Genomic DNA, 22,386 nt, shown 5'->3' on the forward strand with positions numbered 1-22,386 from the left:
GCGTCTTGTGCACAGCCCTTCAGATGAAGCGTCGGCCATGTTTTAACCGGGCCCGGTGAAGCGCGCGGCAGGCCACCTGATGCTGTACGGACACTTCTCTCCATACTGGAGCTTGAAGGGCCGCTCCTGACTGCAGTTGGAGCTCAGCTCTGAGCACGGGCTGTGCAGCTCCCGCTTGATCTTCAGCTGCAGTCCGTGGAAAGCCACTGCAGCGCCGAGACAAAGAGACAAACACACCTGAATCACCCCGGGGTCCAATGACACATTTCACATCAACTTTAATATTAAAGGTACATCTCTAAGGAAAAATAAACTCATGCACTGCAAAAACACAAGATCTTGCCAACTAAGTTTGGCCTAGTTTCTAGTGCAGATATCTTGTTTCATTTAAAATAAGACAAATGAACTTAAAAGTAACTTTTCAGCAAGATATAGAAGCTTGTTTTAACTAAATAATTCTTTAATATTGATGGAAAAAGTTTTTGTTCTATTGGCAGATAAAATAACTTCAAACATGGGAAAAATTTATTGTTAGAAGCTAAATAATCTGCCAATAGAACTAGCACTTTTTCATCAATATTAAGGAATTATTTACTTAGAACAAGCTTCTACACCTTACAAAAAAGTTACTAGTAAGTTAGTTTTGTCTTATTTGCACAGGAAACTAGACCTAAATTACTTGGTAAGATTTTGTGTTTTTGCAGTGTAATTTACACACAGAACAAAACAAAAACAAACAATTATTACGTTATTTTTCTAGATTCTAGTGCAAATATCTGATTAAGACAAAACTCATGTAAAAGTAACTCATCAGCAAGATGTAGGAGCTTATTTTAAGTAAATAATTCCTTAACATTGGTGAAAAAGTTAAAGTTCCACTGGTAGAATATTTCACTTATAACACAGGAAAAATATCTTGCTACAAGTAAATTTATCTGCCAATGGAACCAGAACTTTTTAATCAATATTAAATAACTATTGACCTAAAACAAAGACAATAAATTCTTGATTAAAGTCTTAATTATGATTGTAAAAAAACCCATAAACTCCCAGTATTACGGACTGGAAAGACAGAATTAAATTAAGATTTAATTATGAAAAAAACAACTTTAATTTCGATCTAAATGGATCCATATTGAAACACCTGTATTTACTTATATATCTTTTCAATTTATTTTGTACAATTGGTATTACTGTTACTTTCATTTTAATTTTTCCTATGTCTATTGTCGTTATTCTCACCCTAATTATGTTCATGGACGTATTTGATGAATATTACACTGCAAAAAAGAATCTGTAAAATTTATGGTAAAATACCAACAGTCATGACAGCTGCCAGTAAATTTTACAGATTTTTTTTTTTTTACAGTGTAGCCTTTCTTAATGGGATAAATGTTTATCTGAGAGAAATGTATTTTTGTTTTCTTTTTCCTTCATCAGAAAAATAAACATCTTTTCACCAATTTACGGTAATTTATTGTTAAAGTGATATATAAATAAGTTTGACTCGGACATCGGTCGTCTCCAGATTTAAACAACATCTATACTTATCGCAGGTTAAATGTCTAAAATGAAGGTTTGTATGAATAAAATGTCAATGAACTGGGACAAAGTTGGACCTGTGTTTACGTCTGTATCAGACCGTTATTGGGAAATAAATAAAACGATACTTTTGAGTTAGTTTTGTCTTATTTTGTGCGTCGAAAGGTAAGATTTTGTGTTTTTGCAGTGAAATACACCAACACCGACTCCATCTGTCCTCCATTTTGACGTCTCAGGCCGTCACTGACACAAACAGCTCACTTCAAATCTCATTTGTTTTTCCTGGTGGGGGCTCTGCTGGTGAAATATGACAATCATAAAACGGGCTCCTGTAAATACTTTATCTGCTTTCAGCAGGCTGTCAATACGTTCCAGACGACAACAACGGGCGCATTGATCCGACGGGCCGGGCGGGGCCGGGGGGCCTGCAGCCCCCACCGTGAGCCCGGTCCATCTGAGAGGCTGTTAAGTGCCTGATCAGTCCTGATTAACATCCCATCATCTCGAGTCGTGATCAACGCTAATCTAATCGACTGCGTCTCTGAAGGAAAGCCCAGTCGGTCGGTCAGAATGAAGCCGGGCTCGGGTTGCCTGGCCGATCGGCGTCTCGCTGCGAGTCGGCCCACGCTGCGCTGACAGGGGATCGGTTCTGACTCTGGAGTTGAGAGCAAAAATGAAGGACTCTTCAAAAAATAACACAAATCATACCAAGTATTTTGGTATTTTGAGGTTAAAGTCATAATTATGAGAAAAGAAAGTCAAAATTCTGAGATTAAACTCAGAATTATGAGAAAGAGGTTCAGTTCTGACTCTTTAGTTGAAAGCAAACGCAACACGTTGCAAAAAAAACAAAACAAAATCATACCAAGTATTTTTGGTATTTTGAGATTAATGTCAAAATTATAATAAAAAGTCAGAATTCTGATAGTAAAGACAGAATAAAAGAGTAAAGTAAAGAGATCTGAGATTAAACATAATTCAAGAAAATAATCTGAGATTAAACCCCAGAATTCTCAGAAAATAATTAAAATTTTGAGATTAAATTCAGAACTATGAGGAAGGGGATCGGTTCTGACTCTTGAGTTGAACCGATCCCACACTTAAAAAAAAAAGACAAAATCATACCAAGCATTTTGAGATTAAAGTTGAAATAATGAGAAAAATTTCAGAATTCTAAGATTAAGATCAGAATTCTGAGAAACAAAATATGAGATTAAAGTTAAAATTCTCTGAAAATAATCACAATTTTGATATTAAAGTGAGACCGCAGAGAAAAAAATCTGAGATTAAATTCAGAATTTTGAGATTAAATTCAGAATTCTGAGATTAAACTGAGATTTCTGAGAAAGGGAATTGATTCTGACTCGAGTTTAAGCAAACACAACACACGTTAAAACACACTATGTCATACTAAGAATCTTTTTAGTATTTTGAGATTAAATTCAGAATCCTAACGGTTTTTGGTATTTCGGTCTTCGTCAATGGTCCAAACGTTTTGGCCTGGGGGTCAAAAATGTCGAGTTGAAAGAACCACAAAGTTTTAACAGCAAACTATTTTCTTTTATTATTCTTACTTCTTAAATAAACTAAACACACATTAAAGCAGTCAGATTTATGTAAATTGTATATTTAAAACATGGTTTGCCAGAAACAGCAAACCATGCACTAACCTAAAATATTTTAACTAATCTTTATTATTAAAAGAAATTAAATTCAAAGCAAAAACCCAGATGAATGTTTTGTTTTGCATCAGTGAAAACGTCCCTGATGTTTTTAAATCTGCATCAACAGCCTGAACGGTGATCCAGGGCCGCACAGAATTGTTCCGAGGGCCGCAAATGGCTCCCAAGCCACACTTTGGACACCCCTGCGCTACGTTTTAGTATAAATATCTTAATACACCTGAAATAAAGCAAAACTAACTTAGAGAAAGTTTTCAGGAGCTTGTTTTAAGTTACAAATCCTTAATATTGATTTTCTTAACAGTACTAATTCCATTAGCAGATTATTTTATTTATTACAAAACATTTTTCCAGTTAATCCTAAATAATCCAGGTATTCCAGGCAGGTTCAGAGGTTACCTGCCTCCATCCGTTCAGGCTCCTCCCATCTGGATGAAGACATTTCATCCAAAAATGTAAAAATAACTAGAATTATAAAATCAGTTTCCAGTTGCCATAAGCTTCCAAAATTGAACTTAGCATAGTATTAATATTATTTTATTTTATTAATATTTTTAAAATGTCCTAATAAGGATACCGTATTTAAAGATCCTCTTTTTTTATTTCTTTATTGTTTTTATGGTTTCTAATATTTATTAGTGTTGGAATTTGAATCATGTAATATTTATATTTATTGTTGTTTCGATGTAAAGTTTCTTGCCTGGAAACAAAGCTGACACTGTAACCAAATCTACCCAGAGTTATTAATAAAGCTGATTGATTGATTGATTGAATTCTATGTTATAATGTAATAAGTACTTAATTATCAATGTTAAGGAATTATTGACTTTATAATCTCCTATATGTTGGTGAAAAGTTGCTTGTAAGCTCGTTTTGTCTTATTTAAAGTGCACTAGGATATTTTAACTACAAACTAAACAGAAAATACTTGGTAAGATTTTGTATTTTTTCAGCATTAACAGATTTTAGTGAAGAAAATTTATAATTTTGTTTGATTATTGAGAACATTCTGGAAGGTTCAGTTGGTAAAGATAAAACTGACTGAGACTTTGAGTTTTTGCAGTGTTATGCTGGCACACAGGTGGAGTTAATTAACTAATTAAGTGACTTCTAAAAGCAATTTGGTTTCAGTGGATTTTAAATTGGGATATTAGGAAAAAAACAGGGAAACTAGACAAAAGCACTTGGTGATATTTTGTGTTTTTGCAGTGCAGAATGCATGAGCAGACAGAGAGATGAAAACTTGATGAACTGTCAGTGAATCTGCAGATCAAACATTGAAATCCAGCAGCTGTTTTGGGTTTTTCTCTCCACCGACTGACATCTGCTGCGTGTGCAGGGGTCTGTCCGCCGAACGCCTGGGGGCCCAGCCGCACGGCCCCGCATGCCGGCGGGCCCCAGGGGTTGTTCGCAGCCCTCGCTGGGGGTCTGACCTTTCCAGGTCATCGATCGGAGGTCAAAAAGACACTTCCTGAGGAGAGACCTTTTGACGGTGCTCGTTTAGACGTTACAGAGTCAGAATGACATCTGAGTTTCGATCGTAACGATTAAAATCGTTATCGGTTTGATTATCAACCGATACGGAAGACGATTGCAGCCACTTGGGAAAAAAAAGAAATCTAATTGTGAGAAAGAGTCTGATATAAAAGTCAGAATTTGTTTATTTTCAGTCACCTAACGGTTTGAGAAAAATAAATATATATACATTTAACTCAGTTTTAATTTTCACACAACGACTGTATGGTTGTTTATTGAGACCAAAAATGTACCTCAGCTGCTGAATTTGCTTTTCTTCAACACATAGAAAAAGCAGTAGGCTCCTCCCAGCCAGCTGACCCGCAATGTGCAGCAACAGGTGGAGGAGGGGAAGGACGGGACCCACAATTCTACGCTACAAACATTCAGGGAAACATGTTGGACATGTCTGTAATCTCATTTAAAGGATTTTAATCTGTATAACAGAAACCTTTTAGTCGTTTTGGTGGAAAATACAAGTTGTGAGTTGAACTGGAGTAAATAATCCTCTCAGTTTAATTTACATAAAGATAAAAAAACTATTAAATCTGTTTTATAGGTCATGACAGAAAAGCTAAACAGCTAAATGACATCAGTGCTAGTTGCTAACACAGAAGCTAAACTTTAAAGCACTACCACTGAGGAAGATGAACAAAATGTCTCCAAAAGAAATCTATAAAGTAATTTCTAATACTATGGATCAAACAATGTGTAAATGTGACACAAGATATTAAAAATGAAAGCAAATAAACAAAATAAGTTAGACAAATATTTAGATTACACAGGAGTTTGTAATTTAAATGATAATTCAAAATGAAAGGATAGTCAACTGATAAAATAAAATACCTTGTAAGTATAATGTAGTTCAGACACAACGGCAAAAATCTAAACACTGCAGTATTATTAATCTAGTATTTCTAGTATTTTAGATCTAGTTTCTACTGCAAATATCTTCGCTCACTTAAAATAAGACAAAACTAATTTACAGCTACTAATTTAAATTTCAGTAAGAAATAGGAGTTTGTTTTAAGCGAAAAATCCTGAATATTAAAGAAAAGTTCTAGTTCCATATGCAGATTATTTCACTTATAACAAAACATTTTTACCATGTTACAAGTGAAACAACGTATCTAATACTGGGTTGCCAGGTAACGGGCTGGGCTTGGCTGGGGTTGCTAGGTAACGGCGCAACACCCGTTGATTATGAAATAAATGGAACAAGAACTTTTTCATCAATATTAACAAACTATTGTCTCAAAACAAGCTGCTGTATTTTGCTAAAGTTACTCATAAGTTAGTTTTGTTTTATTACCAGTGAACTGAGAAATGGTAATTTTTCCACTAGAAACTAGACCAAAAATACTTGGTAAGATTTTGTGTTTTTGCAGTGTATGTACTGAAATTTAAAAAGTAATAGAAAACAATGTAAATTTAATAAGGTTTTATATTTTTTGTGATCTAAAATCTTCTGATATGATCGTTTATCTTGTCTGTCATTATATTTGAGCACTGAAATGCTTATTTTACGCTTTTATTGTATCAAACTCTGCAGACGTTGAAACCATAAGTGGATTTTCCCAAAACAGGACGTGAGCAGCAAACACAAAAAATAAACAATTTAGCAATTTCCAACCCAGCAGGGGCCAAAACTCTATTTCTAATTTCTTCATTTAATTAAAGTTAAGTGGTCAAAGTCACTCAGTTTAAGCGTGAGAGTCCCTGAGAAAAAACTCGGCTGAGCGCCGCATCAGGTCGTAACAATGGCTTCACATGTGCAGCAGCACAGGGTCTTAAATTAGAAATGGAAATGTCACAATAGATTTCGTCAGCAGGGTGCCAAGGTACACAAATCAATAGCGAGGGCATCGCCTCTGACTGAAGCAGAGACTTCCTTTTTAGTCCAGAATGTCATGCCCATCATGGCTTGATTGCTCTCATTATCTACATATTGATTAATCAAGATGGAAAGGAGAGAGGTAGTTAGAGCAATTATCAGGCCTATTTTTAATGCAAATGTTTTTGTGCCATTCTCTTAAACATTTATTAGTTTTCTCAGATCTTTGCTGTGTGGATAGTAATCAGGTTTTAAAAACATTTATTGTCAAAAACCCTTAAGCCTCTTTGATCCAGTTCATGTTGTTCTGAACAGTATTTTGTACTGATTAGTAGATATCATTTTACACAATTTGATGTATTTTTTTTATCATAAGAAGCATTCATTTATGTTTTGCTTTTAAATATTTGGTAATAATAGTAAAATATATTGGTAGTATTGCAAGTAAACATCATTACCAAATAAACTTGATGTTCTAATAGTTAGATAAAAAGTGTGAGTTATAAAATCTCCTTTACACAGCTTTTATCATTTTTATTATTTTTCACAACTATTTACATTTCTTTATCTGGATTTTGCTTTTCTATAGAGAATGTTTGAATATAAATGCAAAAACAAATTATGCTGGACAATAAATTGTCCCAGAAATTATTGTAATTATATTAATGAACAATAATATTGTTGTTTTGAGACCATTTTCAAGAAATACAATGGCATAAATAATGCAGGAACACATTCTCAAAGATCAATAAACTTTAAATTCTAACAAACGTTTGACAAAACATCCAAAATAAATAAACAAAACAACAAAGAAAAATGAGTTAAAAAGGGACCAAAGTGAAGATCAGTTTTGGTAGAAAGAAAAACTCTAATTGATGCAAATAGAAATTATTGAGCTTGTTTTAATCGAACTGATTGATTTACTGTTTATTTTTCACAACTACCTACATTTCTTAACGTGGATCTTGCTTTCCTGTGGAGAATGTTTAAATAAAAACACAAGTGAACCTGCCACAAAGAGGAAAAACGAGAGACGGGAATTACTGAGCTCGTTTTAGTCAACCACTTCATGGTGACGGATCTGTTGGCCCAAACTGCTGTGAACTCTTAGGAGCAAATTGTGAATTTTGGCAGAACCGGAGCCGACGTTTGGCAGATATTTCTCCGGTCCATTCATAAAAAAGTTCAGGTCTTTTGGCAGCGGTGAAAAACCTCCCATTCCATTTTCACCTGCTGCAGGCGCTCGGCTCTGCTGTTAAATGATGGCGGCTCGTTTGTGCCGGCAACGTGTGGCCTCATTTTACACCTCCTCTCCTCCTTCGTTCCCTGCTAAGTTATGCTAATGGTAAGCATCTGTGTTGGAGTTTGAGACAAAGAAATTTCTCCCGATTCTCCTTCAGCTTTGTGACACTTTTGCTTCGCATGCTGGTTGATCGGCGGAGAGCAGAAAGTTGACATTGAGGAAGGCCGTCCTGCTTGTTCGACATGCAAAGGTCATGAAATTAAAGGTGGAAAAACACAAAATGAACCAAAAGTTTACTGGATCGTTTAGGACATTATTACAATTTACACCAATGCAAACTGGTTCAATCAATCAATCAATTCAGTTGATCACAAATTAAATCAAGCTCAATAATTATATTTATATTTTGACTTATAGTTTTTCCTCTTTTTTTCTTTCTAAGCTGATCTGCAATCTTTTATTTTGGTCTCAACTATACCTTTTTGTGAAGGACAATTTTGTTTATAATGAATTCTTTAGTTGTTTCTGTTGTTTTGTTTGTTTATTTTGGATATTTAGTGTTAAATGTTCATTAGAAAATAAAGTTTATTGACCTTTGAGAATGTGTTCTTTCATTATTTACGGCATAAACTTTACATTACTTCAAAATGGTCTCAAAACAATATTATCGTTTATCGCAATATCTTCTGGAACCATTTATCGTCCAGCAAAATTTGTTTATCTGACTGGTTTATTTGTACGTTTATTTACACATTCTCTATAGAAAAGCAAAATCCAGAGTAAGAAATCTTATAAAAGTGGTAACCGCAGTTTAAATGTGATTTCTTTTTAATTCTTATTTTTGATGGTCATTAACTAACTGAAAAAGGCTGATGTGTCAAATATGATACAAATACAAACAACAGAAAGCCAGGTGATATTTGACATTCACAGAAATCAAAAAACAGTTTAATTTTGAGATAATATGATTTTTTTCTTTTAACAGTTGAACAAATCACAAAAATCACTGATTGTCAAATTTCTGATCAAGACGTCTTGATATGAACAAATATCCAAACTGTAATCCAATTGTTGTGGATTTTATTCCATATTTAGTTATCTAACTTTAATGATAACCTTTTAAAAATTAGTAAAAGTGCATAATTTCTTAATGACTGTTGATGAGAATCAGTAATTGCCAGGCATTATTTCTTATAAAAACGTTGAAACCAAACTTAAGTATCAATAGCTGTTCTATCAATTTAAACATTTTCATCACTCAGTTCGTCTGTCACAAAGAAACAGATTAACGTGGCTTTCTATGTCTAAAACCATGTTCACCGGTCATTGATTTTAAGTTGACCATTTTCAGGACTTCATAGGAATATTGTTTTTAATATTCATACACATTAAACCCCCATTTAGCTTTTGACTTTCAATAGGCAACAACAAACCAAAATGGTTAAAGTGAGATAATACTTCGATTTCAATTCTGATGTTTCCCAAATTAACATGTATGACGAAACTTTCAGGTGATGGAAATGTTAATTATTAATTGTTATTTTTATACATTCTTTTAAAGAAAAAGGTGGCTAATAAACTGCGAAAGACTGGAGTTTTACCATTATTGTCAAATATCCAAAAGCAAAATTTAAATTAATGCTTCTTATGATAAAACACATCACATTGTGTAAAATTATATCAACTAAGCTGTACAAAATACTTTTATAAACTCATTTGTTCTTTGAGTTTATTTGTTCTTTTATAAACTCCTTTGTTCGTTGCTATTGCTAACTGATTTGCATATGCGGTATGTAGCTAGCCACGTAGCAAGCTAGCCAAATATTCATCTTATATTTTCAGACAAACTAAACACTAGTTTATTTATTTTATGTATCGATCAATAGTACACAGATTTTTCTAATGTTAATGTTTCATACTAGCAAAAATGATTAGCATTAGCTACTAGTTTGCCACATACCAAGCTAGCAAAAGAAATGTTTAACAATCCCGTCACAATCTAAATTTCAGACAAAATTAATGAGTAGATCGTATTTTTATACTGTAAAACAAATTTTCCCCTTAGAAACGCTAATAATTTTTAGCAACAAGCTAGAAACGTAGCTAGCCAGCTAATTAAGTATTTATTCAAACATGAATATTTTCAGAATAAATGTGTCGCTGTCATTTGGATTTATGGAATCTAATATATTTATTCATACTTTAAATCTAAACCAAAAAAATGTTTTGAGTCGACATGTTCTGTCATAAAGAACAGATTGACAGGACAGCGAATAAACTGTTGCTAATGGTTTTCAAATACGTGACATAAAACGGGTACGTGAGTTTTAACTGAGTCAAAACATTTAAAGCCTTTATATGGATGGCTAAACCACATCAACAGAGGGCAAAGTTATCTTTTCTATGTATTTTAGAATATATTTTCTCACAGTTCTATCATTTGAATGTTGGATTACTGAAAAAATAAATACATTTGATTTCACTGCAAAACCACAAAATCTTATCAAGTATTTTTGTCCTAGTTTCTAGTGCGAATTTCTTGTTACACTTGAAATAAGACAAAAATAATTAACTTTTTAGCAAGATATAGAAGCTTGTTTTAGGTAAATAATTCCTTAATATTGATGATAAAGAACTTGCTCTATTGGCAGATAAATTAACTCATAACATAGGAAAAATGTCTTGTTATAAGTTAAGTAATTTGCCAAAGGAACTGGAACCTTTTCGTCAATATTAAGCAATTGTAAAACAAGCTCCTGTATCTTGCAGAAAAGTTACTTTTAATTTAATTTGACTTATTTCAAGTGAACTAAGATTACAAACTAGACCAAAAATACTTGGTAAGATTTTGTGTTGTTGCAGTGGAATAAAAAAATCTGCACTATTCAGTCTCATTGAGTGTTTATGGACGTCACCAACAAAGACACCTACTGGGTATTTTTACAAACAAAATGGCCGCTTTCCTTCCAGTTCATTCTGTTCAGTGTCTCCACCTCCACCTCAGCGGCCGCGCCTCCGTCTCTCGGACCGGTGAAACCCATATGGGATCGCTGCCGGCTGGGATGCCTGCTCAAGCGCCCGGCCCCGCGCGGCGCCCTCACCCCCCCGCCATCTGTTAGTGCCCCTCCAGTCTGCGGCAGGTTTGCCAACAGGACAATTCAGATGGTCAGCAGCCTCCTGCCATCATGGCCGCCCACCCCAGCTACCTCTGAAGGACAACGGGACAGTTTTGGTGACCTCTGGTTCTGAACTCATCATTGGGTAATTTACACACACGACTTTGAAATGCTTTTTTTTCTTTCTTTCAAAGCAAAAACACAAAATCAAAAAAGATTCTAGTGGAAATATATCAGTTCACTTAAAATAAGACTAAAATAACTCACAAGTAACTTTTCAGTAAGATATATTTAGAGTTAATAATTCCTTTAATATTGATGAAGAAGTTCTAGTTCCATTTAGTTCACAATCATCCGGCGTGGCGCCGTTACCTAGCAACCCCATCCAAGCCCAGCCCGTTACCTAGCAACGCAGTGTTGATACATTGGCAGATTATTTAGCTTATAACATGGGAAAAACAGCTCATTGTAAGTGAAATAATCTGCCAGTAGAGGTAGTACATTTTCTTTAATATTAAAGAATTATTTATAGGCCTGTTAGATAAATAATAAATCAATAAATCACATGATAAATTAGAACGAGCTCAATAATTTCAATTGATCTTTTCTCTAGTTTTATTGTTTATTTGTGCAGCACGTTTCAGCACCAAGGCATTTCACATCACAAAAAACACACAAATCCAAAGTCATAGAGCAACAATTGAAACGTTAAATTTACCAAAAACTGGATGATAAAAATCTTTAGTCTCAACTGGAGAATTTAGTTTACAGAGATTTTATAATTCGTTTTATTTGTTGTTTCTGTTTATTTATTTTGGAAATTTAAAATCCAGTTCCAGTATTAAATGTTCATTTGAATTTGAAGTTTATTGATCTTTCACGGTGTTATTTTTACAATATTATTGTGATATTACTTGAAAAGTGTCTCAAATCAACAATATTATCGTTTATCGCGATAATTTATCGTCCAGGATCATCTGTTAATGTGACAGGTCTTATTATTTACGGAAAAAAGGCTACTTCTTGCTGAAAAGTTACTTTAAAGACATTTACACTAAAAACTAGACTAAAATAACTTGGTAACATTTTGTTTTTGCAGTGCAGCTGCTCACACTATTTGCAAATTAGGTAAAAGTGACGATTTTCTATGCAACTTATTATATAAAATGAGGTTCTGAAAATATGTATTATCAAAATTGATGATGAAATTTCCAACTTAACCATGTTTAACACCTTTAAACCTACAAACTTTGTTCAGATGTTGCTCTTGAGGTTAAAGGGTGATGGAAATCATGGCGTGGGCGCACACTTTTGTGCTTTTTCTCACAGTTTCATGCGTATTTTGGCTCATCTGAAAGACATGTGCTCGATCCGAGTCCCACTGAGCTCCACTCTCTCAATTTCTGTCCCCACCTTGGCTTCACTTCCTCCAGAGACGGAGCGTGCCAAGCCTCCATGTGAAACCAACGTTCACAACCAGGTGATGTTTATGCGCTCTCCTTATCGCTGAGTGCACAAAATCAGACATCAGCAACACTTCTGCAAGTATTATTAGAAACTTTATTTAATATTCAATGGGACAAATTGTGTAAAAAAAAAAAAAAAGGGTTGCAGCTGTTTTTATTCTGCAAGACGAGCCGACCCTCCAGTAAAAAAGATAAATGTAGTAACTAATTTTACCGTGCCTTATTTAGAAAACGTAACCACACTGGATGGTTTATGCAGAAGCCCTTTGAGAAAAGGTTACCGTGGGAGATTTAAAAAAAGAAAACGTCACTTAAAAGGCGTTTGGGAGATAAAAATATCAGCTTAAAAAAAGTCTGCCTCAAGATTTTGATGTTTTCCTTATGCAAATTAACCACCAAGAGAAAGAGGTAAACAGATCGTGAAAAACTCTAGTTTCCGTACGTCTATCTGTTGCAAATAAAAAGCAAAGACGAACGAACCGAGAGACACACAATGTTTAAAATAAATTTAAAAGAAAGAGGTGGATTTTCACACCAACTACGAGACAGAGCGGCGATGTTTCTTACTTACAGTTTTCTGTCTGGAAGTCTGGGACAAACTGCTCGTCATTGTCGGGAACTTGAGCTAAACACACAAAGAGAAGAGAAAAAACGGAGCAGAGGATTTTTCTCTCACGTTCAGACGGATCTCTGCAAAACCGAGTCGCTTTATATCCACTTCTTCTGGTTACATTTCAAACTCATGAAGAAAATCTATGAAATATATTTTAATCCTCATGCCCACCATAAGCATTTTTTAAAAATGTAACAATCATTAAACCAATTTCTGTAAAATCTGCTTGATTCTTTTAAAAAAATGTTGGCAGATAATTGAATTGTAGTTTTTACTCTTAAATATACATTTTACAAACTTAACTTGTTTTATGTTATTGATGTTGAAATGTATTAAAAACTGTGATTATATCATCATATATCTGTTTTTTCTAAATCTCAATTAATTGCAGTTTTATTGGCAAAAATATTTGTAAAATTGAGGCGATCATATGATTTTAAACAAAAAAAAGAATTACTTTTAAAATATTTTTTGCATTTTTAATGTTTAAATGTTAGTTCTGTTGCATTTATTATCAAACCTAAATTGTTTTTTAAAGAATTTGTTCTCATTTTGATGATTATTTAATCAAATCTAAATATATGTATATATATATATATATATACAGCTCTGGAAAAACATAAGAGACCACTTAAAATGATCAAATTCTCTGATTTTACTGTTTATTGGTATATTTTTGAGTAAAATGAACATTGTTCTTTTATTCTACGAGCTACTGACAACATGTGTGAAATTCAAAGCAAAAATTTTGTATTTATTTAAGGAAATGGTCAAAATAAGGACAAAGATGCAGAGCTTTCAAACCTCAAATAATGCAAAGAGAACAAGTTCATGTTCATTTAGAAACAACAATATTGATGTTTTAACTCAGGAAGAGTTCAGGAATAAATATTTGGTGGAATAACCAGGAGGTTTTCAATGGAGTGAGCTCTTCATTTTTTCCATAGCTGTGTATAAAATGATTTTTGATTCAAATTAAGATATAAATCGACCCTAACTGACTTGCACTGACATGCTTGCTGCAGATTTTTCCATTTTTTTCCGTCTGGCTCCCTCTCCGCCTCCCAGATCCACTTCCGGAGGACGCCCCGTCCATTGACTGCGCCGCATCCTCGGCTTTCCCATCGTTTGCCAGCAGCCAATCACTCATTGTTACCAGTATCTAATTGGCTTCCTCCCCACTGGTAGATCCACCTGTACCTACCGAGTCAGGTCTGTTCCAACCCAAACCCAGCGAACGCCTCACCTGCACCCGGCTAATGCTAAAATAATGAAGCCTGCTCCGCTCCAGCTCCAATTAGGCATGCACATATTTATCTCCAGAGTGTTTACACTCGCTGACAGCTTCCCCGCAACCCTCAAGTTTGACTCTCTGCAGCAAAAAGACATATTAAATGTGTCATTAGCACTTCTATTTATACCCACAAAGAGGTGAATCCTCATTATCACACGACCAGTAGCGTGTCTTGACGTGTCTGGAGGTCTTCGAAATGAAAAAAAACAGACATTTTTCCACTTTTATCACTCTTGATGTGGTCAGGGTCTGTTATTCCCTCTCATCAGAAGTGTGAACAGAGGAGAGTAAACAATTAACAGATAAAGAGGAGAAAATGCACATGCAATAAAATCTTAAAAACATAAAAAAAAAGCATAAAAAAAAGGGTTAAAAGTTGGTTTGTAGCATGAAAAAGGGTAGCAGCACGCGGTGGAGTGTGGGGGTTTGAAAGGAAGTAGAGGATGGGTGAGTCAGTCTGTGAATGGGCCAACAAACTCCCGGGGAGAACGGCAGAGCTGGAAATCATTCACAAAAACCAGAACAGCAAACAGGCTGCAAAACTAAACCCAGAAACTATTTAAAGGGATTTTAAAACTGCCGAGGATTTACTAAAACTAGAGATGAGTGAAATAGGAGGGAAAAAGCTATAAAAATGTATATGTTTCTTTTGTTGTTTTGTTTTAAATAAAGAGCTTCTGGACGAGTTACAGAGGAAGTAGAGGGACAGGTGGAGGTGGCGGAGGGGGTCAGGCGTTTATCCGTCATTTGACAAACCTTCAACTTCTCCGTCTTCGGAGTCGGAAATTTAACCCGCCCCTCATAATTCCACATCTTCTTCCCATTACCTGAACCGATAAATCTTAAAAATGGGAAGGTATTCCTTTTCATCTTAATGGACAGGAAGTCATTCATTAAATCCACAGTCCTGAACCGTACATCATCACATCGGCCCATGACAGGCAGAACTGTAATCCTGAACACGAACACCTTTTTTCTGCGGCCGCCGTTTCATTCCATCACTTTGGTTATTAAATATTAAAAACACGTCTTTTACTCTTTTACTGCTAATTCTGCCTCAGAGTCGTTTAAATATCCCAGGATCCGTAACAAAGAATACTTCCCATTTTTTAAAAGATTCTGGTTGAAGAATAAATGGGACTCTATAAATGATTGAGTCCATTTTGTCGAGAGAATTTACTTTTCTACGACTCAATCGGGTTTTAAAAAAGACTGAGAGTAAACGCAGGTTTCCACTGGAGTTAAATCTGCGCAACTTAGAAAAATATTGGAGCAGAAATCACAAACTTTTAGGTTTTTAACTAAAAATATAATAAATATATAATCATATTCTATTTTTATATTCTGAAATAAAACACTTTAATAATTAATTTGAACCTTAAATGTACTTTTAAACAAAATTTAAATACAAATAAAATTTATTAAACAATGCATTGCACAATTTGCCGCAATCTCAAAAATATTTGTGCTTTTTTATATTATTTTATGGTGAATATTAATGCAGAACTGCCGTTTAGAAATTTAGCATTTTTACACTAAATTTTTGTTTTTTACAAAATATATTTAGTTTAATTTTGGAATAAATCTGAAAGTACAGCAACTCTTATGTTGCAAAACATTTTCAATAATTCAGCTCCTAAAGATGGAACTTTTTCTCTAACTACGACAAAAACTGAGATAAAATTATTATGTTGCATCTTAAAGTCCAACATGCACAAATAGAAATAAAATCTTTACCAAAAGTTCGGTGCTGCAGACACGACGGAAAGAGGACGCTCGCGCTTAAATCCTGAAGCATCCCGTCTCAGTTAGACCACCATGAGCAAGTGTTGCCATTAGAAAAAAAAATAAAAATATGCAAAAAGACGATTAAAAAAAAAACAAACTTATTGCCTCTCTGAGAGACGGGTTTGTTTGGGAAGTTTGAGAGAAAAAAAAAATTATAGATCCATTTTTTTTTCTTTTTCTATGCCACCAAGAAGTGAAATTCAAGAAGACAAGGTGATAGTAAAGTACAGCTGTAGAAGATAAAGAGACGAGTGCTGAGAGGAAGCAACGGGGAGAGAAAAAGAGAGAGAGAGAGAGAAGCAGAGAGAGAGAGAGAGTTGGTGGGCTGCAGCGGAGCTGTGGCGGCGGCGGCTGGCGCGCAGCGTGTTGGCTGCTGCCAAAAGCAGGAGAGACAGCGAGCGTCTCCTTCTCCTGGTAATCTGTGATGACACTCTCCGGGTAGCGCCTCCTCGGTCTCCCTCCAGACCCCTCGCTCGCTCACAGTCTCTAATGTATGCATGACACACAAGGTGCCTCTTCCACACAGGCTTTTAATTGGACTGCGACGCAAGGCATGCAACTCTAGCCTGCTTCCTTTCTTTCTTTCTCCTCACTGTATCACCACCACAACCTCTCAACCTCTCCTGCTTCCCTCCTTGAGGGCTGAAGCACTCACCTTCTGCCAGCCATGCCTCCTGCAGCTGACGGAGGTCCTGGAAAAGCTCTGAGGGGAGAAAAGGCAGAAGAAAGACAAAACAAAGTGTCAGAAACAACCGAGTTCATTATGACTGGCTGCAGCTCAGAGTGTGCAGCTAATAACGAGTCAATTTGTGAGTCTGACCGCTGACAGAGGCTTGTGAGGACCATCACAGGCCGCTGTGCTGTAATTGAGATTCTGTAGTTAGCGGCGGCGCAGGTGGCCGCGAGCCAATTGAATTTTGCTAAATGTTTAGAAGCCGTGAAATTAACTTCTCCCTCCGTCTTGCACCCACCTTCAGTGTCCAGAGCCAGGTCGGACTTAATGAATTTTCTTTTTCTGTCGTCTGCTGGACTCTCATGGCAAGATGTCTTCTTCTGCAGCGTCTGGTGGGGAAAAAAAGAGATTTTTATTTATTTTGTGAGTAAAAGCAACTGAATTGGTCATTCACTGAAGCCTCACTGCTTCACTGCTACTTCACAGGGTGAAATCTTTGGATTATTGATTTTAAACACTTATATTACTAGAAATTCTCAATTCTCAGGTAATTTTCTGGACAACTTTTCCACCTAAAATTGTCTGAGCAATAATGTGTTTGTTCAATATTGCTTATTTACAAAATGTAATTTAAATGAAAATGCAACAAATAGCATCACATCACTGAAGCAAAGCTGCAGCGACCAATACAGTCTCTCTGTCTCTGAATTCATCTTAAATGTTGCAAAAGCTTTTAGTTTGTTTTGAAAAATACAAATTTTGAAGAGAATATCCAAATATTTATAAATGAATTCAACAAAATTCCAGGTTTAGATGAACAGATTGCAGAAGTCGAACAAGGAAAGTGGCAAAAAATCATGCATATAATTGTTTTTTTTTGATACATCTGAAATTAAAACAAAAATACACATTTGATTACTTGCACAACTGTAGTTAGATGCATAATTTTTAATTTCTTAAGAGTGAAAAGTTTGAAAAGAAACAAAAATCATAAATCTAATCTGAAAGCTGCTCAAATCAAGATAAAACTGCATTTACTAACTGAGTAGTTTGGGCCAGTGGGAACAGAAGAGTTAGTTTTATATGAACTTTTTAAAGTTTAGTTCTGGTTACTTACTGTAGAGTTACAGTAAGGCACTTGCTGGTCGTGATTTCCATCCATTCTCCACGATCTCAGGTCTGCAAAGCGTCGCTTAAAATAAAAGAGACAGAAAGACAGAAGTTAATTACATTCCTGCTTCAGCCTCTTTCTAAAACGCAGTTTCTCTAAAGAATAATCGAATATTCGGTGTTAATAGAAAGTAACGGTATCAATCAGAAAGCAGGAAAAGGGAGCGCACGGAGCTAGAGGGCGCGCCAAAAAGCAGGAGGAGACGCGGGGGAGATTTGCTCACCTTTCCCCTTCGCGTCGTGTTCATCCGCGCACAGAAAGCCACGCAGCGGCCGGCAGGATCGGCTCCAGCTCCGGCGACTGTCTGCGCCTCTCCCCGCGCACTGGGCTTCTTCCTGGCGGCTTGGCATCGCCTCCCGGGGCCTCCCATGGAAACGAGACGCGCTCCTCCGCCTCCTATTGGATGTCAAAGCCTTTCAGTGGATCAGATAGCTGCTGGCAGTCAAACGGCGCGTACGCGGCTCCGGTATCAGCAGTACGTAAGTAAGTAAGTAAGTAAGTAAGTAAGTAAGTAAGTAAGTAAGTAAGTAAGTAAGTAAGTAAGTAAGTAAGTAAGTAAGTGAGTGAGTAAGTGAGTAAGTGAGTGAGTAAGTGAGTGAGTGAGTGAGTGAGTGAGTGAGTGAGTGAGTGAGTGAGTGAGTGAGTGAGTGAGTGAGTGAGTGAGTGAGTGAGTGAGTGAGTAAGTAAGTAAGTAAGTAAGTAAGTAAGTAAGTAAGTATGGCCTTTTTTCAGATTATCTGGAATAACTTCGCTCCAGACTTGGATAATATTTCAAAAACAGACATTCTGCACCTCTCCTCTGGTCTCACTCACAGTTTTCATTCCTCCTGGGCTCCATTCACATACAGTGTGTCCACACAAACACGCCACTCACTTCTCTACCCGGTCCAGTTCGTGGCCATGGTAACGGTGTTTTGAAGAGCCTCCAGAGAGACTCGCTTTAGCGCCAGCGCGTCCCTCTCCTGTAAAGGGATACATTGTTGAGAGCGCCGGAGACTCAGGAGGCGCTGACCTGGAAGTGATGCGCAGGTCACCGGGTAAAACTGCTCCAGGAACTCAGTGGGACGATTTTATTTTCATTTATTTTATGGGCAAATTCAGCAACAATGTTCTGCAGGAATAAAAGTACGGGTTTAAACATGTAATCTGAGGTTTTAGCAAGTTTAATCCACGGTGGATTACAGTACCTCAGAAAGTCAGACATTTTCTAGAAAAAAAAAAATCCAAGTTCTGTGAAAAGTAGAAAATTTCCAAGAAAAATGGCTGAATTTGCTAATATGTTATTGCTGATTTTACCCAAATCTCCCCTGATAAATCTTTGAGGAAATACTAATTTAGAAAGTGTGAGATTAATCTCAGATATTTTTCAGAAAAAAACTTAGAAATTTCAGAGAAAATAAATTCAGTGAAATTCTGAGATTGAGCTCAGAAATTTCCTACAAAAAGTCATAAGGTTCTGAGTTAGAAAAGTCAAAAATTTCTCATAAAATCTCCGAAGTTTTTTCTCAAAAATTATTTTCCAATATCACGTTCAACAAATTTATGTGGAAAACTAAAAAAAAAATCACAGATTGATCTCAGAAATTCACCAGAAAAAAGTTCAAATTTCTGACTTTGAAAAGTTGAAAATTTCTGAGAAAAAGCTTTCGAGTTTTTTTTCTTAGAAATTATAATTGCTGAAATTGCCTTCTTACACACATTTCTGAAAGAAAAATAACAGAAATTATGAGATTAATCTGAGAATTTCTGAGTTTTTTTCTCAGAAGTTTACTCCTCTTTTTTTCTACAATGGCCCCAACACGTCGTTATGCTAGTTTAATGGAAAACAAATGTCTGTGGGTTACTTTAATAGTTAGTTGTTATACTTGCAAAAATGGCGCCTGGAGCCAAATTTGCATTTTGATTGTTGTCCTCAATGAGACAATCAACATACAAAAAATCTCATTTAGCATATTTTGTGCAGCAGCTTTTCTATCTTCTTGTTGATGCTAGCTGTGCTGGATTTGTAACATCTTGGTAGATAAACATCAACACATTTATATTTTATTTATATATATTCTCCTGTAAAAATGCTACAGTTAAGTCAACGTTCTGAAAACAAAATAAAAGGAAAAATTTACTGCAGCTTTTCTATAAGGGCACATTTTTCTTCTGTTGGTAAAATATAATGTTTAATTTTTATTATATTTATGCTTATTTAAACCGACTTAAGAAATGTGCTGCTTGGTTTCTAGAACTAACTAAAAGAAATTACTAGTATTTAATATATTACTGCCTTTCCTCCCAACATTCAAAGAGCATACATTGAAATTTAATCTAATAGAAACTTCTTCTTTTTTTTGCATAATTTGTCCTTTCCCGTTTATTTTGCCTGTAAACTTCCAGTTGAACTAACAGAATAGTTTGAGGTGAAATCCCTGAAAGTAAAGTTTACCACTGAGGGAAACTCTTGACAGAAAGACGGACGTGTCGGCCGTCAGCAGCGGTCACGCCGGTGCCATCTTGGATCCATTACCAGGCAGGTGAAGCTGATGTGAAGAGAAACGCGGTGCCACTCCTGCTGAACTCCACCGACGACGGAGAAACGCAGGTCAAGTGCTGCTGCCCACCCGGCTGGCTCCCAGAAGTGGCTCATATCTCTGAGAAAACGCTGGCGGGAGAACGCAGATTACAGCAAAACTACCAGAAAACAGCAATAACGTCTGTGACACCTGGGAATAGTTGATGGTTTTTACAATCAAGACGCAGCGATAAAAATCCGAGCTGCGTTTTCACACCAAATCCTGCAGCCCAGATAAAACCAGATACCAACTTTGGAAGCTCAGCAGCTGTTAAATTTGTTTTTTAGTCTTTAATGTAATTTTCATCACCAGTTTTCAGTATTTTTTTATATTTTCCTCAGTAATGTAATGCCAAATAACCAAAAATAATAAATGGTTAATATTAACAAAAAAATAAACACTACACTGAGCTGCTGCTTTTCTATCTTCCTGTTGATGCTAGCTGTGCTGCATTTTGACATATTTGTACATCAACAGGAACACATTTAATGATATATTTTAGTTACATATGTCCTCCTATAAAAGTTAAAGGTGCAGTTTGTAACTTTTATTTGAAAAAAAAATGTGACAGTAAAATGTGAGATAATTTGAAAACATCGATCCCTCCCTCTTTTCTGAGCTATTATTGCCGTCAGAAGAAATACGCCACTCCTGATCAAAGACAACCAATCAGAGCCAGGAGGAGGGTCTTAGCACTGTCAATCAACCTCATGTACTCACTGCTACATGTACTAATGACAGAGAAACAATTTATGGTTATAGGAAAACCGTTTATGACCTCATGCTACCTAGCCTGAACAATCATAACAGGCTGTGCTGGCTACAGAGTAGCAGAGATCAAGGGGCAGAAGCACCACACAGAGGGTGATTGACAGCGCCAAGAACCGCCTCCTGGCTCTGATTGGTTGTTTCTACTTAGCACTGGGAGAGGGCATATTTTTTTCATATTATCAGTCTCATACCATATTGTGATGACATAGTGACAGTTTCAACAAATATGTAAATAAATATATTTATATCTAAGTTAAATACTGCAGCTTTAAGAACCTTTTTTTGTTTTTATGATGCATCGACAGCCACAGCTAAAATCTGTAAGACTCCCTCTGAAAATGCTTACGACTGGCTAATCTAATAGTTCAAACACCAAATGTATCTTAATACGCATTAAAATGTCCAGTGGAAACCCTTTGGCATTATTAGGAGTACAGCCAATCAGTGCATTAAAATGAATGGCACGCCTGGATTGACTGCTGTGCAAACGCCAGTCAATAGTGTGCTAAGTAGCATTGCACCGACTAGGTATTTATTTGCAATATTTTAGGTATTTGCTACAATATTCCATAAATTGTGCAAAAACGCAACTTTTCTATGAATAATTTGGAAGATTCAATGAACTCTGAACTGGTTCCACTGCATTCCTTCTGAATGCCTAACAGTGTTTGTCTCAAGATCTCCAAAAATGTTTACAAAATAAAAATTTTAACTATCAACAATCAAATTGTCACATATTGTTTTGCAGAACATAAAAGAGTAAAAATGGTACTTTTACTGCAAAATACAAGACAAACAGAAGACTGTGTCAAACAGCTAAAGCCTTTAATTGTTTCTATCGCTTTTCTCGGTCAGTGCTAGCAGACGTAAGTTGTTTGTGGGCAACAACAACAGAGCGAGAGAGCCAGAGTGAAGCAGGAGGCGGAAAAATAAATCATACTGTGTACAAAAATACAACCTCACTGTACAAATGCTGCACTTTACAAAGCACAAGAAAGTAGTGAGACTCTGATCTCAGTCTCCACATCACGGATGGCACTTTTAGAGGAACAGCCAGTCCAAAGGTCATTCTCAGAAAAACATGCATTTTTAAAAAAACAAGGCTCTTACAGTAAAT

The 22,386-nt window shown here is 35.8% G+C and overlaps 1 protein-coding gene across 4 annotated transcripts in view; it reads right to left on the minus strand.

Moving 5' to 3' along the window:
* Positions 1-18,405, minus strand: part of etv1 (ETS variant 1) — a 33,357-nt gene extending 14,952 nt beyond the window's left edge. For 2 of the 4 annotated variants that reach the window (XM_023331305.1, XM_014468909.2), the window contains exons 1-6: positions 18,161-18,405; positions 17,884-17,958; positions 17,065-17,155; positions 16,749-16,796; positions 12,970-13,023; positions 77-206 (exon numbers count right to left, since the gene is read on the minus strand). In XM_023331305.1, coding sequence (XP_023187073.1) covers positions 77-206; positions 12,970-13,023; positions 16,749-16,796; positions 17,065-17,155; positions 17,884-17,958; positions 18,161-18,307 — 545 coding nt within the window. In that variant the 5' untranslated portion in view covers positions 18,308-18,405. Of the gene's footprint in view, positions 1-76; positions 207-4,993; positions 5,229-12,969; positions 13,024-16,042; positions 16,645-16,748; positions 16,797-17,064; positions 17,156-17,883; positions 17,959-18,160 lie in introns of those variants that run through there. The other 2 variants (XM_023331306.1, XM_023331307.1) reach the window with 2 other exon arrangements.
* Between the last annotated feature and the right edge of the window lie 3,981 nt (positions 18,406-22,386).

The sequence above is a fragment of the Xiphophorus maculatus genome, chromosome 3 (assembly GCF_002775205.1).
Source record: "Xiphophorus maculatus strain JP 163 A chromosome 3, X_maculatus-5.0-male, whole genome shotgun sequence".
Taxonomy (NCBI): Eukaryota; Metazoa; Chordata; class Actinopteri; order Cyprinodontiformes; family Poeciliidae; genus Xiphophorus; species Xiphophorus maculatus.